The 20887-nt window shown below is 28.6% G+C and overlaps 2 protein-coding genes across 3 annotated transcripts in view; both read left to right on the top strand.

Annotated features, from left to right (window-relative positions):
• LOC113383569 (MICAL-like protein 2) overlaps positions 1–13304 on the top strand; it is a 39792-nt gene extending 26488 nt beyond the window's left edge. Inside the window, exon 4 of the mRNA XM_026621825.1 lies at positions 13236–13304. Within this exon, the coding sequence (XP_026477610.1) occupies positions 13236–13304 (69 nt within the window). The remainder of the gene's footprint in view (positions 1–13235) is intronic.
• The window catches only part of LOC113382912 (MICAL-like protein 1), a 34957-nt gene continuing 15072 nt past the window's right edge, over positions 1003–20887 (top strand). Inside the window, exons 1-5 of one of the 2 annotated variants that reach the window (XM_026621160.1) lie at positions 1003–1117; positions 13236–13436; positions 15265–16615; positions 17242–17350; positions 17445–17534. In XM_026621160.1, the coding sequence (XP_026476945.1) occupies positions 15265–16615; positions 17242–17350; positions 17445–17534 (1550 nt within the window). In that variant the 5' untranslated portion in view covers positions 1003–1117; positions 13236–13436. The remainder of the gene's footprint in view (positions 1118–13235; positions 13437–15264; positions 16616–17241; positions 17351–17444; positions 17535–20887) is intronic. The other variant, XM_026621161.1, reaches the window with a different exon arrangement.

The raw sequence follows: 20887 nt of genomic DNA, 5'->3' as shown, positions 1-20887 counted from the left end.
ATAAATAATTAAGTACTTTTCAATAATTAAGAATTAATAAATAAATCAAGCCAGGGGCGTCCATTAATCACGTGAGCTAGTTTTTAAGGATTTTTGGATCCCCCTCCCCCTTGGTGATACATGGTGATATTCAAAATTACCCTCCCCCTCCCCCACCAAACATCACGTGTATTTTTAGTTACGTGAAAAAACTAATTTGTTAGAATTTTTTTTTGAAAATGTTTGAATATTTTTTAAAAAATCAGTTAAAAAATAAATACACTTGATATCTTACTATACCCTGCCTCCCCCACGTGATATTTCGTGATTTTTTTGTCAAACCCCCCTTCCCCTAAAAACCTCACGCGATTAATGAACGCCCCCCCCCCAGGTATCAATAAATAATTCAAGTTTTTTTAAATCAGGGTTACGGAGTACATAACTTATATATTTAACATTATATTTTTCTGACTTGTGAACCTTTTACAGTAGATTTTTCAAGGGTTCTAAATGTTCTAAGCATTGCATGAAGTTCAGTACAATTTTCTTTATAATCAACTGCAGCAAGCATCAATTCTATTAATGTCTTTTTGGTGTATCTGTTTCTGTTAAATTTTATACAAACAAAACTAATTAAAATATATATTGAAATTTGGGACTATCCTGGACAATCAATGATGTTTAGGGTCTCCTTAAATTAGACAAAATATTAGCTCTAGCTCATACCAGACTTCTAAGAGTTAAATAGAATATTGAAATGAATTTAAACTGTAATCAATTCTTTAAATTTGCACCATCTTCTTGTACAATATGTTTTTAATCGCTGAATCAGGTGGCAAATTGTTGTCTCAATTTCAATTTACCGCTTTTTCTATTTCAACAATAGAGCGACGTTGCCATCTATCCGCAAATTGTTTAACCATTCTCAGCACGATTCGCACCCGAACAAATCGGTTTGAGTTTTCGCTAAATTTTGCATATGGCCGCCGCACATGACAAATCTTGGCGTTCACACACAACGCGTTTTTATTGTGTTAGTCACACGTGTGCTGCAGTAGCTGTTCAATTTTATCATTTTTAACTGTGATTTTATTTAATATTTTAAATGGACGGCCATTGACTATCGGACACTAACAAAGTAAGTCTAGTTTATGATTAAATTATTTAATAATAAGATAAAATATGGGTTGATTTCTATTTCATTAAGATCGTGGCAAGTTTAACATTTATTTGTGCAATGTGAAAGTAGTGTTTTCATCGAGATGGGCGAGTATTGTTTTGATAGTTGTGTGTATGGATTGATAGGTATGTGTGGGTGCATTGAAGGGCATGGCTTAGGACAGAGTACAAATATGATTTATAGGTGTGCGTGAAGAAATGTCTATTTTTATTCGGGTATATTGATGGAAAATTCAATTGGTCTTTGAAGTAGCTTCAGGTTAAAATAAATATCACGTTGCAATATGCCGGATAGTCACCTATGTTGCTTTCAACAATTTGTGACACCTTATGGCGTCAACTCACCAACTTTTGGCGCCCTTTTTCGTTGATACTAAATTTACCCAAGATTAATCATTCAAGTAACTTGCTTTCTCATCAAACACAATTCTGCATATTTGATTGTTACCATAAGCATATTTTATTTTTATGCATCACGATTGCATAGGAAGATCGACAATTGCACCAACAAGTAGATTAAAGTTTGTCCAATTGCAAATACGGTTCATCATAGATTGTTGAACCTTGTATCATTTTAGAGTCTTTTCTTTGGCGTCATACGATTCAATATCGCGCCCTTTTTCATCTATACTGATTTTACTTCAAATTTAACAATTGAAGTAACTTGCCTTCTCATCATGCACGATTCTGCATATTTGATTGTTACCATCAGCATTTTCTATTTTATTTTTTTTGTATCATGATTGCATTGGAAGATCGACAATTGCACCAACAAGTGGATCAAAGTTTGTCCAATTGCAAATCCGATTTACATAGATTCCATGTATCATTTTGGAGCCTTTTCTAATTATTCAAGTAACTTGCTTTCTCATCATGCACAATTCTGCATATTTGATTTTCTATTTTATTTTATTTTATTGCATCATGATTGCATTGGAAGATCAACAATTGCATCAACAAGTAGTCAAAAGTTTGTCCAATTGCAAATGCGATTTATATCTAAGATCCTATTCATATCTAAGATCTATTGTTATAATAATTTTATACTTATTTATCTATGAGTGCGATTTAAAAAACATCATTTATTACCATGCCTTAAATTAATTTAATCCTGTTTTTTTTCCATGAATTTTGCCAGTTTTGTAATAAATTTTCTTTCTATCCAAATTATTGAAAATTATTCTCGTGTACGTTTAAAATGTTTTTGAGTTAGACAATTACTACATACATAAAAGCGGCAGTTGAGCCCAACCTTAATTCCCGCAAACGAGATTCCGTTCTAATAGGATTTTTGTTTTTCCTCGAAATGTCAATGACTGGAGTCTGCGAACTGGGAATAATCTTGTTTCACATTATTTTAAAACGTTTCAAGTAAGCATAACAAATATATTTTACAAAAAGATTAAAATAAACGTATAAATGAAGTTTTTCTACGTATACATTTTATTAAGTTGGCATATCAAATTGTAGTAGACCATAATATAACAAATTATGTAACCATTATACAAATTTAGTACTGTTCCTACTGTAACACAAGTTATTCAAACATATTGATATACTCACTATTAATTTACCAGCCATATTGGTTTCTTGTATCGAATTTATAGGTCGGAGCCTGAAAACATTTAATTTTGTTTTAACTTTGTATTTATGTTAAAACTGTTCAAGTAACAAAATTAGTTTTAGTCAATATTCCAAAGTTTTGATTGCATGTAGTTATTATAGTGGCAAATAGATGTGGGTTGGTCGTTGAGTTTAGATAAGCATCAGCAAGTGAAATATCCTAATAAGCATCGATTTCTAAGAGATTCATACAACATTTCTTTGTGCTGAGATGTATTCCTTATTGATGATTTCACGTAAAATAACTTTATGCATCATTTCTACATAATATGAAAAATTCAATTTATCTGCTGAATATGAATTCAGACACCTTACTGCTTTATCTTTATCTGAAATTAGTTGTCAAAGTAAGTTTTATGCATTATTTCTACATTGTTTTTGGCGATTGGTATAATTATATAATCCATAGGCGATTAAGTATAATTTTATAATCCATAGGACATTTTCGTATTTCTACATACATGTATTCATTTTTATATACATTCATACATTTATTTTTACATACATACTCATATTCATTTTTACATACATACATATATTTATTTTTACATACATACATATATTCATTTTTATATACATTCAGCATACATTTTTATGCAGGTACATCATTCATTTCTAAATACGTACATGCATACATTTTTATGTACTATGTAGTATGTACTACATTCATTTTATATATATACATACATTCATTCATTCATTTTTATATACATACGTACGTACATTCGTTTTTATATACACACATACATGCATTTATTTTTATATACACGCACATACTTGCATTCATTTTTATATACACGCACATACATGCATTCATTTTTATATACATACGTACATACATTTCTTTTTATATGCATACGTGTACATACATTTCTTTTTATATGCATACGTACATACATTTCTTTTTATATGCATACGTACATACATTTATTTTTATATACATACGTACATACATTTCTTTTTATATACATACGTACATATATTTTTTCTATATACATACATACATACATTTCTTCTTTATATATATACTTGCATGCATTTTTATATACATCCATACATTCATTTTTATATACATACATATACACATTCATTTCTATGTACATACATTCATACACACGTACATACATTTCTTTTTATATACATACACACATACATACATACATTTCTTTTTATATACAAGATGCATACATACATACTATTCTTTTTTATATACATACATACATACACACACACACACATTCATTTCTATGTACATACATTCATACACACATTCATTTCTATATAATTTATACATTCATTTCTATATACTTATATAGATTAAGTGTACCTAGCGAATAATATGGCTTTTAGTTTTAAATATGAAATCGAATATTGATTTTTATGGCTATAAAATCGAAGGAATTATTTACTAAAAGCATGTGGCTCTGTAAACCAATTTTTTTAGATAAATTATCTCAAACCATAAAGCACTCAAACCATATACACTCATTTACATTATTTTGCAGTTTTGCAGAATTTGCAGTTTTTTTTCAATTCGTTTGAACATATTTTGGATTTCATTGATGTTATTCTAAATCGTATTTTTTTCAAATTTTATTTCATTTAAGAAAACTTGATGGGCAGCTATATATTCTAGGCTAAAATATATAGCTAGAATTTCTAGCTTCTTTCATATATAATACCAATAAGGTGTTCAAAGTGTTCAAACTATCATTTTTCCTAAAATGTTTTACACTAAACTCTCGACGAACTACACATATATTTCTATACTAGCTGTGTTCTTATGTTCATTATGTAGAACTTTTGTTCCAATCCAATTACGTTGTCCTTGAAATCATTTTATTCTTACATTTTATTACATGATTGATTATAAAATTATTCCCATGTCAGTTTGTTTACAAGTGACGAATAGATGCAACAAAATTTATTATGCAATGAGTATCACATTTATATCAATGAATAAACTCAAATGTATTTCGCACAGTCTTCTCTGTTTAGCTATCGGAAATCAAATAATTATCAACATTAATTTCCTGTTGGACAGGGTTTATAAACATTTTAGAATTTTATTTGCATGTTTCATGCATTGTATTCATGATATGAATTTGTTCAATGAATCATTACATACCATAAGAAAAATTGTTGGACGTTGATTGCTCGTTTGAAATTGATTAGTAATTGATTGATTACTTATGAAGGTCGTCATATGCGATAATTTTTTTCGAGAAATTAAATAAAAATATTTCCATGAAATACCTTTATGAAAATATAGTCCATAATTTATTTGTGATCAATTCCTGGAATTTATTCGATTTTTACGTACGTAAAGTTTTTCAATATTTTAGATTTTTATCATTTCTATGACATTAAAAATATGTTATTAATAAATAACTAAAATATTTATTGATATATCTCAATCCCGTCTATATTATTTTCTTTGGATGGTGAAAGGTGCTTGTATAAAATTAATTGACGTATTAGAAAGCGAGCAAATTAATCAATATATACGTCTGGATACTTATCTGCCTGTGTTTGTTAAAAATATTGCTACAAATTCTTATTTTTTTAATTAGATTTTGTTAAACTACTATTTAATTCGAAAAATGTTTAAACAATTTGTTAATATAATTTTGCTTACTTATTTGTTTTCATACCAAAGTGTAAATTCAAAAAAATTATAACTAAATTATAAGACTATCATTTTTGTTGCTTAAGTTTTTAACATTTTTTGAATAAAGTTAGTACATTGTAGTACTGAATTATGATAAGCAAAATATTTTTTTAATTTCTGCGTTTTGCATACGGTTGTATGATGATTTTTAACATTACTTTTATTAGTGAAGGTACATATTACATTTACATTGGTTTTACAAATATACAAATTATAAAAATAAGTTGTATTTCCAACTCAAAACGTCTTACAATTTTCGTTTTATTTATATAAATTTCAAATAACTTTCCACCATTTTTGCATAAAGTTACAAGAAGACAATTAGTTTGCAAAATGTATTCAAATAAGCATAAATGTATATAAATATATGTATGCCAAAAATTAGCTAAATTTATTAAAATTAAATTTTATGTTTGCTATTGTCTATTCCAGTAGCTTTTAAAGGTACCTACTCACTTTTGCCTAATTAAAATAAATTTTATTTTATTCATTATAACGACAAATATTAATGATGTCAGACTCAGGCAGACAAAAAAGATATATTTTGCTATATGGGTAATATTATTACATGTACATTTATATAAGTGTATAACATATTTTACTTCAATAGTAATTGACATTGTTACAATTCGACAAAAAAGGGGAAAAGTCATTGATAATAATGAATTAACCATACTTGTAAATTTATTACTTTTTGAGTAAAGTACAAATCCGAAATAATTAACTTTATTACTTCGATAATTGTCTACTATATCACCAATTATTTTTTCAGCTATTAGAAATTTAAAAAAATCGACTTTTGCATCTGGATAATTGCCGCGGAAAGTATAGTACAGGTAACCCCCGTATAACACGGAAGCTACATTTCAAAAAACTTAGGGCGTCCATTAATCACGTGATCGATTTTTTTTTAAGATTTTTGGAACCCCCCTCTCCCTTGGTGATACGAGGTGATATTCAAAATTAGCCCTCCTGCCTTACTAATTATCAGGTGTATTTGTTACAAGAAAAATTGTAATTTCTTTTACATTTTGTAAATGCTGATTTTTTTAAAAAAAAAAATCAGTTAAAAAATAAATACAAGGTATATCTTACTATACCCCTCCCTCACGTGATACTTCATGATTTTTTCCCCTCCCTCTAAAAACCTCACGTGATTACTAGACGCTTTCTTTGCGTTATATGTGAACCCGCGTTATACAGGACAAACAACTAGTACAAAAAGAAGGGTTAACGTTTCAAGAATTCAAAAAAACATTCATATCATGATTTTAATATAAATATTTAGTTTCATAGGTTTTAGTATATTTCTTACTTTTTAGGGTTTTGCTCAAATTTCAAACCGCGTTATAGCAAACCTGTGCTTCAAAAGTACCTTGTTATGAGGGGGATATCAATTTTTCAATCGGGTTTGAACGAATATGTGTTATAAAAGACCGTGTTATGCGGGGTTTACCTGTGAACACGTTAATCACCACGGTATCAGAAAAAAAATCAAATGTGCCATGGAAATTTTATTAGATAATTTTGTTAAAAATGCTTCAAAAAAACTTAATGTATCAAAGCAAAAAATTGTTTACCAAAATTTCTGAAAAAGCACTTTTTTATGTCACACATTTGACTGACATGGTCTAATATTAGAACATCCATCTAATTCTACCAAATCGCTCTAGACTTACATATTTTTTGCCAATCAAAACTTTATTAAAGTTTCATAATACAAAATTCTAGACTTACATGTCTAACAAGAATCTTACGTTTTAATGTAATATTTTACTTTATAAATTTTGATTCCTCTGAAGAGCAAAAAATTATGCTTGATATGTTATTTCCTTATTACACGTGCAATTGTGCATAACATATGTCTAAAATTATAATAAAATTTCTACTTTTCACATCATATGTTACATTTGTACAGTAATGCATTTCATTCCTAGTCGGTGCTGTATGTATAATATGTATGTTATGTATAATTGTGTGTCACATAGGATTCAAATCCAGTTTTTAAATGTTATGTCTCTTCTTAGAAATTCTCATTAGCGGCTTATACTAGTCTTCATATGTTTAAATAACTAAACATATATGTGACTCGAATGCACTTGAATAAATAGGCGGTACAGGTTTTGGAAAAGTTAACGTCTTGACTACAATGTTAGAAGGAATTTGTTGTATGAAAGATAAAAGAATCACACGTGAAAATTTGTGGAAATGTAAGCTTTATAGGACTAATAGGGACAGACATATTTTTTGAAATATGAAGCCACCAATTTGTAATAATATAGGCTATTAGTCTGTCTTCAAATCGTGTTTTAAAATTCATAAAACAATCTTATTGGTAGTACAATGGTAACCTTTTAGCTCCGCGCCACCCCGTTTTCCATTAAAAAAAATGGTTGCACCCTTCTTGGTTTTTCTAACAATTTTATTTTATAAATACTCAACTGTTCATAATTATCAGGCTACAATTGTTATACAGTATTATGTAAAAATATCCATAAAATAATTTTATTTATTCATTTTTTTATATCATCTCAAAATTGTTAGTATATTTTCGAAAATAGTATTTGAAAACAGCTGAAAGGCTCTAAGGGTATGCCCCACAGGTTGGAAACCACAATTGTAGTTTGTTTATACCTATAAAGGTACTTTTTTTGATAAAATTTTATAAATATTCTTCGACATTCGACTAAGGTAATTCATATTTTTTGTTTTTAATAGTTAAATTGCTGGAACTTCCCGTATTGTGCTGAAATATTCGATCATTATAAATGCTGTAACTTTCATTATTTTTGGTATCTTGTTTGTCAAAAACTAATGTACACGTCTCCCCATCAATAGGTATCGAATGTTATTTGAATTATTCAAATCGGTTGAACGGTGCGCCCGAAATCGTAGACGAGAAATCTTATCCATATATATCATTAATGTACATGAAATATAATCATTACAGTAAACAGTTATAAATGTTACGTGTGCTTATTAGTGTTCCTGGTGCATTTTGTTATTTTAGTAAACCAATTATTATATGGAACATACAATTACAATGCGTACTTAACACTATTAAATTACTAGTTTTTTTATCGATATATTCATGTCATATTTTAAATATGACTCTACTGTTATATTTTGATTTAATTAGATTAGTCGCAACTGTTTTCTTCAACATTACAGTAAAATAAAAGTTCAAATATTTACTATTTTTTTAACTTCACGTAGATATAGGCAAAAAAATCTAAAACAATTTTTTATGCTTATCTATCGCGATTATCAGCTAACGTATCGCGATTGCTTGCAAAAAAGTTCAAAATTTCCAAAATATTTCAAAGAATAAGAAAATCAAATTCAAAAATCAGAAAGGTCATTCTTTTTAAATATTTTAAATATAACAAATCGATTTTTTTCAGAGTTCTAAAAGAAAATTGAATCGTTTTCAAAAAAAAAAAAAATTTGGTATGGAAAGTCCAGCAATTTGCCTTAAGGCACGATGCCATGCACCACCAATATATTAAAAATATGTATTATTTTGCGTTCTGACATTGAAACTGCCTTTGTACAATAATATCGATTCTTATTTGTGCACAGTCATCTTGGTTTCTCCAATTTAAAACCACTTAGATATTTTGTCCACTAACGTAAAATAGTATATAAAATAAAAATTACAAACGAAATGAGGCCTCGTCGCTTTTTATTTCTATATGCATATACTTGCATAAGGTTTACAGGTGTGTAGGTAAATAGTTCCGCGTACAATTGTTTGAATAAACAATTGTCCTCTTTTAAAATTGCTTTTTGTTATTCAAAACACGATTCTCGTTAGAATTTCAATGGATGGATGGTGTGCTTGTAGTCAGGTGTGTGCCGATCGAAACTGGCATTGTTTGTGAATATATTTGTGTGCATGTATTTTTCTTTTCGATAAAAAAACAACTAAATAACAATCTGTAATAAAATATACGTAAAACAATTGGTAACTGCAAAATCTGATTGTATTAATTGCTTAGATTGTGAGTCATTCTGCACGAGCCATTTGTTGCGAATGAAATGCATTTTTATGCACTGAAATTTTTATTTCTTACATTCAATATTTTAAATCGTCTGCTTCTTAAATTACCAAGGTCTTTGAGTTATCAAAATTAAATAAATTAACACTTTCGACTCGTATGCCGCCGTTCCGACGGCAAAATTCATATAAATCTCAGAATTCGCGAGTGGAAAGGGTTAATATGTAACATATTTTGATTTACTTATTATATATATTACGGACTCCTGTGGACGAGGTCGTAAGTTCGAACCCCGCTCTGGTCAACCTGATGTCATGCAGTATCGATGTTCACTTGAAAATATAGTCAAATATGTTTCCAATTAAAAATAACCCATTTCGGACAATGGGGTATCTCTCACACTATTCTCTGAATCGAGTTGGAGTTTAACTCATCTCATGGACCTGTCTTAGGGTAATTCTACCCATTATTTTTATTATATTTCCATATCATAAGTTCTATAGAAGTTCACATACAAGAAGGCGATTCACAAGGGTTTTGTGCAAATGTTTGATATATAAACACGTTTTTGTTTTGTTGTAAAAATCTCATTGATCTTTTTTGTGGATTTTTATTTCGTCAATCTTTGTACAAAGTTACTTTTTTATATTAGCAAATCAATGCTAAATAATTTAAAAATTTTCTTATACTGTATGGGACTAAAACATACCATTTCTGTTAATTTTCCTATTTCTAATAATTATTCCTATATTCATCTCTTGAGGCAGTGGTTTCCAACCTTTATAAAAACTCCCTTATTTTCTAAATATTATGCCTCCATATTTTTTCTAACGATTTAATATCATAAAAATTCAACTGATAATTATAATATGTAATCTTTTTTTAGCACGATTTTACCACTTATTGGTTTATAATCCAAATTAGCTATTTTAGAAATAATTGCATAACTTCTCTTGCAACTGGTTGCAAATTGCTGTTTTAAGGGTTGATCCACGGATAAATACATATTAATTTTGATAAATTTCAATTAATATTTAAATATGCTTCTAATAAACGTATTTATTTTATTTAAATTAAAATAACAAATTAGTTCAAGTTTAAATATTTGCAACTAAAAATTAGTTTACTTCAATTATTCCAATTGCAAATTTATTTTGTTACATTATTAATACCTTTTATAGCTAAATGCTATAAAATATATAATCAGTTCTTCAATTGTTCTTCAAAATTAAATCCTACTGAAATTAAAAAAAATTAGCGAACATATAATTTTTCATTAATTATTCAGATCATTTTGTTGTGTTCAATGCATTGCCTCCTTGCCGACCAATTTAAAACCTAAATATTTAATTAGAAAATATAATCATTGTTGTTGTAACGTATTGGAATTTTATATGAATAATTGATTCAATAATAAATGAATCAAATATTTATTTAGCAATCGGAAAAATTCCTACAAACTAAATTGAAAATTTCTATTTTTATTTTATGCAATGATTTCTAAATTCTTTAGGATTCTAAATATCCAATGGATTTTTGAATTAACCGGGTTATTTATTTAGTATCCATACCTTCTTCTTCTTTCTTCAAACTATGTGCTTGAATTGTACACTTTAACTACACTTGTTTTGTAAAGCAATACAATTCCTTAATCATTAGTAAATTGTAATGTAACAAATTTTAATATTGACATGATATAATTACTTGGGCTTTTATATGGTCTTTTATATGGTTTCTAAGAAATGGTATTCGAAGTATACTGAAAGTGATCAAAAAGCAGCCCTCCTAATGTTACGTAATCCTCGACGACCCCAATCTGATAATTTGTTCTTGACATACATTTAATAGAATGGCGTTGCTATCTTCTAAGAAGACTTAATATTATATAACTTATTTTACATATTACTAGATGGAGAGCCACGGACGTGTATTACATTCCAAAATCTGCTAAAATAATTAAAGATTATTTTTTAAACTATTTCCATCTGAATTTACAAATATTGAAAGGCTAATAATATTGAAATATATTATTAGCAATTTATCATAATCTTCAGAAGCACTATCATCATAATTAATATCTTGGATAACTTTTTTCTCATTTTGCAGACTAAAATAGAACATCAAATGTAAATTTTCATTCTAAGTTCAATAGATAATCTTAATGGTGTCTATCATGTCTCTGTAATACATGCCTCTCAATATTTTTGGAGATACAATTTTAAGGGTTCTACATAAATCCCAAAGCTGACATCGCAAATAAAATATCTTCTCCATTTATAAGTTTTCCGTTTTTAACCTGGACTCTATGACAGCCTTGGTTTTGCCACCACAGGATCAAGGTTAGATGCCCACTTCGTACACGTTGATATCAAGTAATATTGATATCAGTTCTTCCTTGAATAGATCTAAAACAGGATCTTAAATGGAAATGACTTTCCATGGGACTGTGTGGCAGTATAATAAAATAAATCTTTTAAGAAGGGAAAAGAGTTTACTAGGTTAAGGAATTACATCACAGCCCATAGATCACGTAGTTCTGTTTGCTGTACACAGAAAACATAATGTGTAAATATACACATTTTTACTTGTTAATAAATTATCCTAAGATATGAATTAGTCATTCATTTAATCTCCTTCCTTATTTATCATATTAAACTGGGTCATTTACAATGTAATATCGCCATTGACATGTGGAGTTCATGAGTTGCCGATCTCTGGTGTGAATCATGATAGTGATGTCCATCATATTTTGCTATTTTCAATTTATTTTTATTACTATATATTATACAAAAATGTACAAAAATGCTTACTGTTTTGGATATTGTTTTTCCTTGTGATGCTGTTTCCATATTTATAATTTCATAAAATTTATCATCTGCTCAGATTCATTTTGAGGGTAATTAATTGATCCTTCACATCATTCTTGCTGTTGATTTAGTATTTTGACGTTGCTCACATTATTGATCATTTGATGATCCAATAGTTATTTTTATTGTAAATATAGAGCAATGAAATTGTGCTTAGTGCATCAGCTCTAAAAAGTTATTAAATTAAGAGATTTCTGAAAATTGAATTGGGCCATATATATTGAGCGAATCAGTGAAACAGATTGAAGACGTTTGATGTTTTTGTTTATTTCATGATTCTTGTACGCTTTGCATATAACTTGAACAACTAAACTTAAATATAACTCCATTGATTACTAGATTATTACTGACTCATATTGATATGAACTATTAATGATGTGAACCTATTGAAAACTTGATGATGACTGACTATATTTTGATATGCACTATATTGATGTGAACCTATTGAAAACTTGATGACGACTGACATAAATGCATCATCGCTTGGTATTTATGTGCCTGCTTATATTCGACATTGTAATCGTTGTTCAATGTCACTTCCTAGTGCAAATCTACGCTTTACTTAGTTTTTGAGGCGCAGTTTGTAGTTTTGCGGTTAGAAAGCCGTTATTTCTAAGCACGTGTTGATACAATGTAACAGCATGAGTAAGCATTAGAACTGCGTAGTTTGTATTTTGATCGTTATATAGTAATTTATAATATTATTTATAATTATTACAAAGGGGTGAATACCACCACAATATATAGAGTTCTTCACCTTAAACTTGATCTTTACCTCGCTATCATCACCGTATTATATTTTACTGTTACTTATAATGAAGTATTTAGTAAATGTATTATACTTTATCATGTATCATCTCATATGTGACGTCTACTATATGTTCATGTGTATTTTTCATGTTGTTCGTGTATCAGGAACAAGATTCAAACTCTGCAAATATCGATGTTACCGTTGGCCTGTACAAACCTGAGATATTCTGCTGAAAGCCGTCAATACATCGAACTCATTATCAATAAGCATATTTTTAAAGTATAGTTATAACAAATCTAAGATTTACCATTAAAACTGATCGACAATTATTTATTTTGCTACAAAGAATCCATAGACTCACAAAGGTAAATTTTTATGTTCTTGTAGTTTGAATGCTTTACGCACTGGGGGTTAATTTGATTCTATTTGTAATGGGAAAAGGTAGTTGTGCATGATACACTGAAATTAATTTTCACTTTTATGAAACAGGACTCAAATTTTAATATTTTACACTTTTAGTATAGATCTCTTACACTCTCTTATACTAGTAAATTAAAATTGTTCTTACCTGAGACTGAAAATTTTTGGTAATTCAGCAGAGCATATACTAATAATTATAACAAAAGATTTTAACCTAGAATATGATTAAAATCAAGTGACTAATTACTAACTCGTAACCAGATTCCGACTAATCTGCCTTTGAGATTTGTTTTTAAGCAAATTATTTTTAAACAAATTTTTAAGCAATTAAGCTAATTTTTGTTCGGCGCTGTAATAAATATTAATATTTATTGCACAACTATACAGTAACAATTTTATCTATTTTTTATTCTATAAAATAGATTTGTTCAATACGCTTTCAGTTTTACAAAGACTATTTTTTTGATTTTTTAATGCAGATTTTCAAATAAAAATTCGATTACCATATCACAATCTATTAGATATATATTAGATATTATTATAATTAGTCAGTAATGATGTTTAAGATATTCTACATATTCTGTTTATTTGAGACCACTGTCGAATAAATCCAATTGCATGTCTATTCTAATTCAACTGCACTAAATTAAGCATGTAATAAAATCGTTATATGAAAGTCCAATTTCACCTCTGATAATTCTCAATATAATTGCTACTTACTACTTTTAAACTTCACAGTAAATCAAAAATAATTAATATAAAATTAATTGCACTTTTCTAATTTTATTTTAAGTGCGAATTTCATATCAATGCATTAGCCACTTAAACAATAATAAACTTTCTTATTGGAAGCAATTTAGTGACTTGAAACTGATCTGGTTTCAACTTTCTTAAGAAATTAAAATTGCAATGTAATTTGTACTAGTAGATAAATGTAAAAGTAACGTACAACTATAGCAAAAATTATATAATAATCTTACTTTTTGTACAAATATAAAACAACATACCAAATTGCTCTTGTTGCCGTTTTTAACATTTGGGCACAGTAGTTGAAAGTTACTGCCATTTATCGTTCTGACCAAAGGCAAGATAATTTCTCAGTAATTTCAAAGACTCCGATGGATCACATTTAAATTACTTCTACTATTTGGTCCAGAATATTAATGTTTTTATTTTAGTATTAACTGAGGTGAGATGATTTTACGTGTTTCTAAATTTTTCTGTTTAAAGAATTAAACCAAGTTAAAAATAGTAATAATTGTTTTATTGTAATAGTCCAGTCATTTAAGCTTAAATTAGGTAAGAATCTCGGAATTCGGAATACCAAGGTGTAAACGTTAAAACACTTGTATTTTAAAGTTGTCTCAACTTACATATGTTGCGTACACCCTACCATATGTAGGTTTTGAGACAACTTTTAGGTGTCAATATACAATTATTTACAGCTGGGTATCTCGAATTCCCAGGTGAACTTATGACTGGACTATAAACTTATTTGTATTATCACAGACCGTATTTCTAAACTGTATATAACAACCAATAACACTTTGTATATATCTTATCAAAGTTTTATTGTAATGGAAATCATTTCACGTTTGACATGCTTTGTTTTTTTAACCTATTAGGAACAGTACGTTCGAATGACAATTTCTTTTTCTGATGATACTACTTTCTTTGCACACAAACGTTGAGATGCTTTCAAGTCAAGGCAGCAAAATTAATTTAATCAATTTTCCGACTGCAACAAATTTAATTCTTTTTGCCTTATTTCAGATGCAAGTCGACGACAATTCAAAACCTTTAAGGCCCGCTTATATTCCGAGAAGAGACAAATGTTCTGCATGCAAGAATCCAGTGTTTTTGGCTGAAAGAATATTGGTAGAATCAAAAATCTTTCACCGAACATGTTTCTCTTGTGCCAGATGTGGGGCTCAGCTCAACCCGGACTCATGTGATTATTACGAATGCGAAAGCGGCGAGTACTGTTGCGAATTTTGTGAATCATTTGCTAATTCCGAAAACAACTCGGACTTTACCGGTAAATCTCAACATAGTGATATATTAGCCGAAGAGACCCAAAATATTCAACAAAATGTTGAGATCAATGTTATAGAAATTTCAGACAGTGATCCCAGCTCTGGTGAAGATTTGGACAATATACCGAATGTAAGACGCTCAGTTGTTTCAGATCGCCTGAAGTTTTTCGAAAATAACATGCTTAGTGCATCTGGTGTATCTGGCAAAAGTGCAAGTGATTCTTCTAATTATCAATTTATGAACAATGCTTTGATTGCATCTAATGTGAGTACTGAAAGTGATGTGGTTAGTGAGGACAGTGTTAGTGAAGCTTCAAAGGAAGTTTCAAAAAGTACAATCTCAGAAGACTTAAATGTTTCAAGTGAACCAAATACAGACATTTCTGTTACTTCAGATCAGTCAAAATTAGCATCAAATAATGATTCTGTTCTTACAGTATCTAGTTCTTGTAGCAAACCAATTACCATTTCTAGTTCTAGTTTTGATGATAATTCTAACACTAATATTTCATCTAACAATTCTTTATCCCTTCAGTCCAAGGATGAGAACGAAGGTGGCAGATTTGTATCAACTTTGAATTCTATAGAAAATGATTCCATCTTGAGAAAAGACAATAAAAGCTTTGGTTTAGATGATAGTTTTGTAATTCCGCAGGAAACAAGTGTTCTTAAAACCCTTCCATCAGATCAATTTTCTATTGAACCTAATATTTTTACTGCAAGTACAATAAACGAAAGTGAGCTGAAAAACGATGCAGAAGTTTCTTTGTCCAATGCAGATGTTTCTTTATCCAATGCAGATGTTTCTTTATCCAATGCAGAAGTTGCTTTGCCCAATGGCTTAGAAATATCTAAGAATACTGATGATAAGTTGGTTTCGTCAAATATGTTGGATGAAGTAGAAGTAGTAAATGAAACTTCTGACTTGAAAGTCAGTTTAGAAAATGCATCCAACAAATCTGGCAATGATGGAGCTGTAGAAAAACTGGATGGAGAGAACTTCAAAATCGACGATGATTTAAATAATGAAGAAGAGTATCCAGAGGAACTAAATCCATTTGGAGAAGATGAAAATACATCTGATTTAGGTAATCACTTTATTTTTGCAAGACTATTAAAAAATCAGGCATTTATCATGAATGCATACTACAAATTTTTTTTTGTTAAATACTTTTCATACATTGTTTAACCAAAATAATTTTCCAATAATTAAAAATTGGTAATTCTTTATGGCCTCATTTTTCTACTGTATATAGTAAATATTTGTAAATTTAGTTTACTCCATGAATTGGCTTACCTAAGATATTATAGTTTTTATATACCAACTCTAGTTAAATGCTTAATTTTTTATACATAAAAATTTTGATAAATATATGTAGTTTATTGAACAGTTACGTGTTAAATACCAATTAAAAACTGTTTTCCTAACTTAAATAACAGTAATTTAAGTATCATGTTTTTTATATAAATTATATAAGTTAATGATTATTTTGAGATTATCATACTAAAATGCATCTCTAGCTATTTAATCAATTTGGTTTATATTTAAAATGATTTGTTGTTTTTATGAGATGCTTAAATTTATATCTTCGACACCATCCATTTTACAAAATTATATATATAAATTTTTAGAAATAGTACATTCTATCTAAAATATATTTTAGCTTCTAAAATAAAATATATAGTTCATATATCACCGATCTCTATATTTCAGATATAAGTAATCCATTCTTTGAAGACTTAGTGGGAAATAAGGATGATATAACTGAACCGGCAACCAACATTGCTAATCAAAATACAAACACTGTGAAACCTCATCAAAGGTAAAAATAAACTCAATAAATGAAGATATGTGCACAATATATATGCAGTGAAGTCAATATATATTTATATTTATATATTGTTTTAATATTTTAGGCGAAAGATTCCTGCTGATAATCCATTCTGGTCTGATGGAGAAATGCCTTCGAGTGATGAAGAAAATGAAATGCCGGTACCTGCTCCAAGGTAATCATAATAAAACATATTTTAAAATAGGATTAGTAATATTTTATCAATTTATTAAAATTGATAACATATTATATTGCATCCTATGAAGTACTCGTGTAATGTCTTCATGTTTCAAAGACGATAAGATTGTTGTTGAACTTTGGTTTTTAATCATGTTCGAAGTTGATCCAAAATATGGTGCTCTGTTTGGAGACACACAATTTGATAAAGTATTTTGAGGACAAAGTTTGTTGATTTAGAATCAGTTATTATAAAAATCACGCATTGATATTACATATAAACAGTAGACAAGTTTCAATCTATAAAAGTGATTTAAGACTACTCTTAGTTTTTCATTATGTTGTATTTTTTTTTTTTTTATTCATAAATAATAGAAACTGTTTCTTGGTTTTGGGAACACAATTTAAGAGCACAAGCTTCAATCAAGATATTTATTTTCATGCTAAATGAAAAAAGTAAAAAATATACTTAAGTCAACACTTAAGAATACAACTACAGTTGACAATCTCATTAATTTTATTAATTAATTATTTTTCTAAGATGAAATTATTTCAACGTGTAGACCATTGACGATTCTTAATTCAAAATTCGAAAATATATATTATATTGAATAAGTTCAAGTTATCTCTATTTATCCTTTTTTTTAATGTAATTAGTGAAATGTGATTATTATGAAAACGGTTTTTGAATCGTGTCTCACACCTTATACTTAAATGTTATTCCTCATTGTCTTCCATAAAAAATACTGTCATACGTTTTTTCACATGCCATTCTTAATAACTCTATAATAAATTAATATCTATATAATAAATTATATAGATTTAAACTTAACTGTTTGTTGCTACTGCATGGTTTGCAGAATAATGCTATAATTTTGTTATTTATGCCTTTCATTTTAAAATTAAAGATGACACATGGGTAATAGCTACTAAATTTGAAAACTGTTATATCTTGAATCAAGTCACTACTATACTTTTTACTTTCATACTTACTTTATAGTTTCTTTAGAAACTTCCATTGAACACGCATATGATGGAATCATCATTTTGGTATGAAATTCAAAATTTGAGTGAAAAGAGTGATTAATTTAAATTTTTGCTTAGGTTTTATATTTTTGTTGTAGGCTATTATTATTGTACACTAGTCTTTCTCACTTTTGCGTCTTGGTGTCTTTTTTCTATAAATTTCAAATTAACGACTACAGAATTTGAATTTTGGGTGCTTTCTTAAGTTTTTTGTATTAAGACACGTAGCATATTAGTTTTGTTTTAATCTTCTGCGATGTTTGCATCTTTTCTTCTGAGAAAATTTTGAAAAACTAAAAATTTACAATTTTATTTTTAATACGAGTCTGCTTTCTAAAGAAAGTCTTATTTTTTTTTTTACTATTTAACGAGTAATCTCTTCAATACTTATTGTTCCTCATCGTGTTCAATTTTCTATATATATTGTGTCTAATGATTAGGCGAAACAGCAGCGTTGCAATATAATTTTAAAATCTACTCGTTAATTTAAATAAATTACACTTACAAATATTTATATTTACATCAGTATCTAAAACAATATTGTTTTTATTGTAGTCTTGTTAGTACCATACCTACCCTACCCATCCCATACCATGAACAATTTTTTTATAATAAATTCAAAATTAATTTTTTTAACTTACAACAAAATAAACGTTTTTCAAAATAAACGAAAAAAGAAAATAAACATTTTTGCATATCTTTACGTTTTAAGTTCTTCGGAACATTTTGGCATACCTTAGAAAAAATGAATGTATGTGTATGTGTCTGAGTTGCGGATACAAATTTTCGTTGGCGATTTCGGGAACACAGGTCAACCGATTTGAATAATTCAATCGATTTGTATTGATAAGGAGACGTGCTGATTAGTTTTTGGCAGAGGCAGATCGAGCCGTTTCGAAGATTTTGGACAAAATGTGCCGAAAATGGTAACTGATTTTTTGAGAGAACGGAGCGTTCGATTTGTATGATTCAAAAAGCATTCAATTTGTATTGACGAAATAAAGAACTGATGAAATTTTTTGGAAGGCAGGTCTTGTAGTTAAGGAGATCCAATAAGAAAAGTGAAAAAATGCCATTTGGCGGTTAAAAATGATCATTAGACATATGCACAATAAATTATATTTTATAGATATTTTACTTACAAGAACAAAGTTTGTTTACTTTTCTATGGGTTCCGTACCAATGTTTATCCGTTACACGCGACGCCCACGCGCTTCGATATTTCGATTCTACACAGCTAACGTATCGCCATTGCTTTTAAAAAATGTTTAAAATTTCCAAAATATTTCAAAGTATAAAAAAATCATCAATTTTTTAAAAAGGTCAATTTATTTAAAAAATTAAAAAATCTCAAAGATCGATTTTTTCAGGTTCTAAAAGAAAATTGATTTTTTTTTTTTGGTACGGGAAGTCCAGCATCTTGCCTTAAGGCACGATACTATGCATTACTAATTATGATTTTTTTTTTGAAAAATTGGAATTTTTCTATAAAGCGTCGCCTAGCGTCGCAGTCTAACGTTTAAAATTATAAATTTTGTAACAGAACCCCTAGAAATGTAAACAAAAAATGTAGACCAAATTTTTTTAATAAAATATCTGATAATTTGAGCTGAATATGTCAAATGATCATTTTTGACCATCTAATGACATTTAACTTGTTTCATTGGATCTCCGAAACTGCTTGACCTGCCGTCCCAAAAATTTAATCAGTACATAAGTACAAATTGTCAAGTGGATGTCGTCTATAGATGTCGGTTGTAGCGATAGGGTTAAGTGTTGATTACTGTTGATATATAAAAAATGTATATTTCATAAATATTTCGCTTATGTTAACTAAATCTTGGACACTATTTTGGAAAATACTCTGCCACGTGCAAACCATGCACCTTCCAGGTTATATTTTCACACTCACCTTTTCAGTGTAATTAGTTGCGTATGAAGGATGTGTGTCAAGTGGATGTCGTCTATAGATGTCGGTTGTAGCGATAGGGTTAAGTTTTGATTACTGTTAATATATAAAAAATGTATATTTCATAAATATTTCGCTTATGTTAACTAAATTTTGGACACTATTTTGGAAAATACTCTGCCACGTGCAAACCATGCACCTTCCAGGTTATATTTTCACACTCACCTTTTCAGTGTAATTAGTTGCGTATGAAGGATGTGTGTCAAGTGGATGTCGTCTATAGATGTCGGTTGTAGCGATAGGGTTAAGTTTTGATTACTGTTAATATATAAAAAATGTATATTTCATAAATATTTCGCTTATGTTAACTAAATTTTGGACACTATTTTGGAAATGCTCTGCCACGTGCAGACCAT

Source organism: Ctenocephalides felis, unplaced genomic scaffold, assembly GCF_003426905.1.
Source record: "Ctenocephalides felis isolate EL2017-DRISC unplaced genomic scaffold, ASM342690v1 CF-g0.4_SCAFFOLD_03570, whole genome shotgun sequence".
NCBI lineage: Eukaryota > Metazoa > Arthropoda > Insecta > Siphonaptera > Pulicidae > Ctenocephalides > Ctenocephalides felis.
Note: the sequence above shows the minus strand (reverse complement) of the source record. Positions and strands in the feature narration are given on the sequence as shown.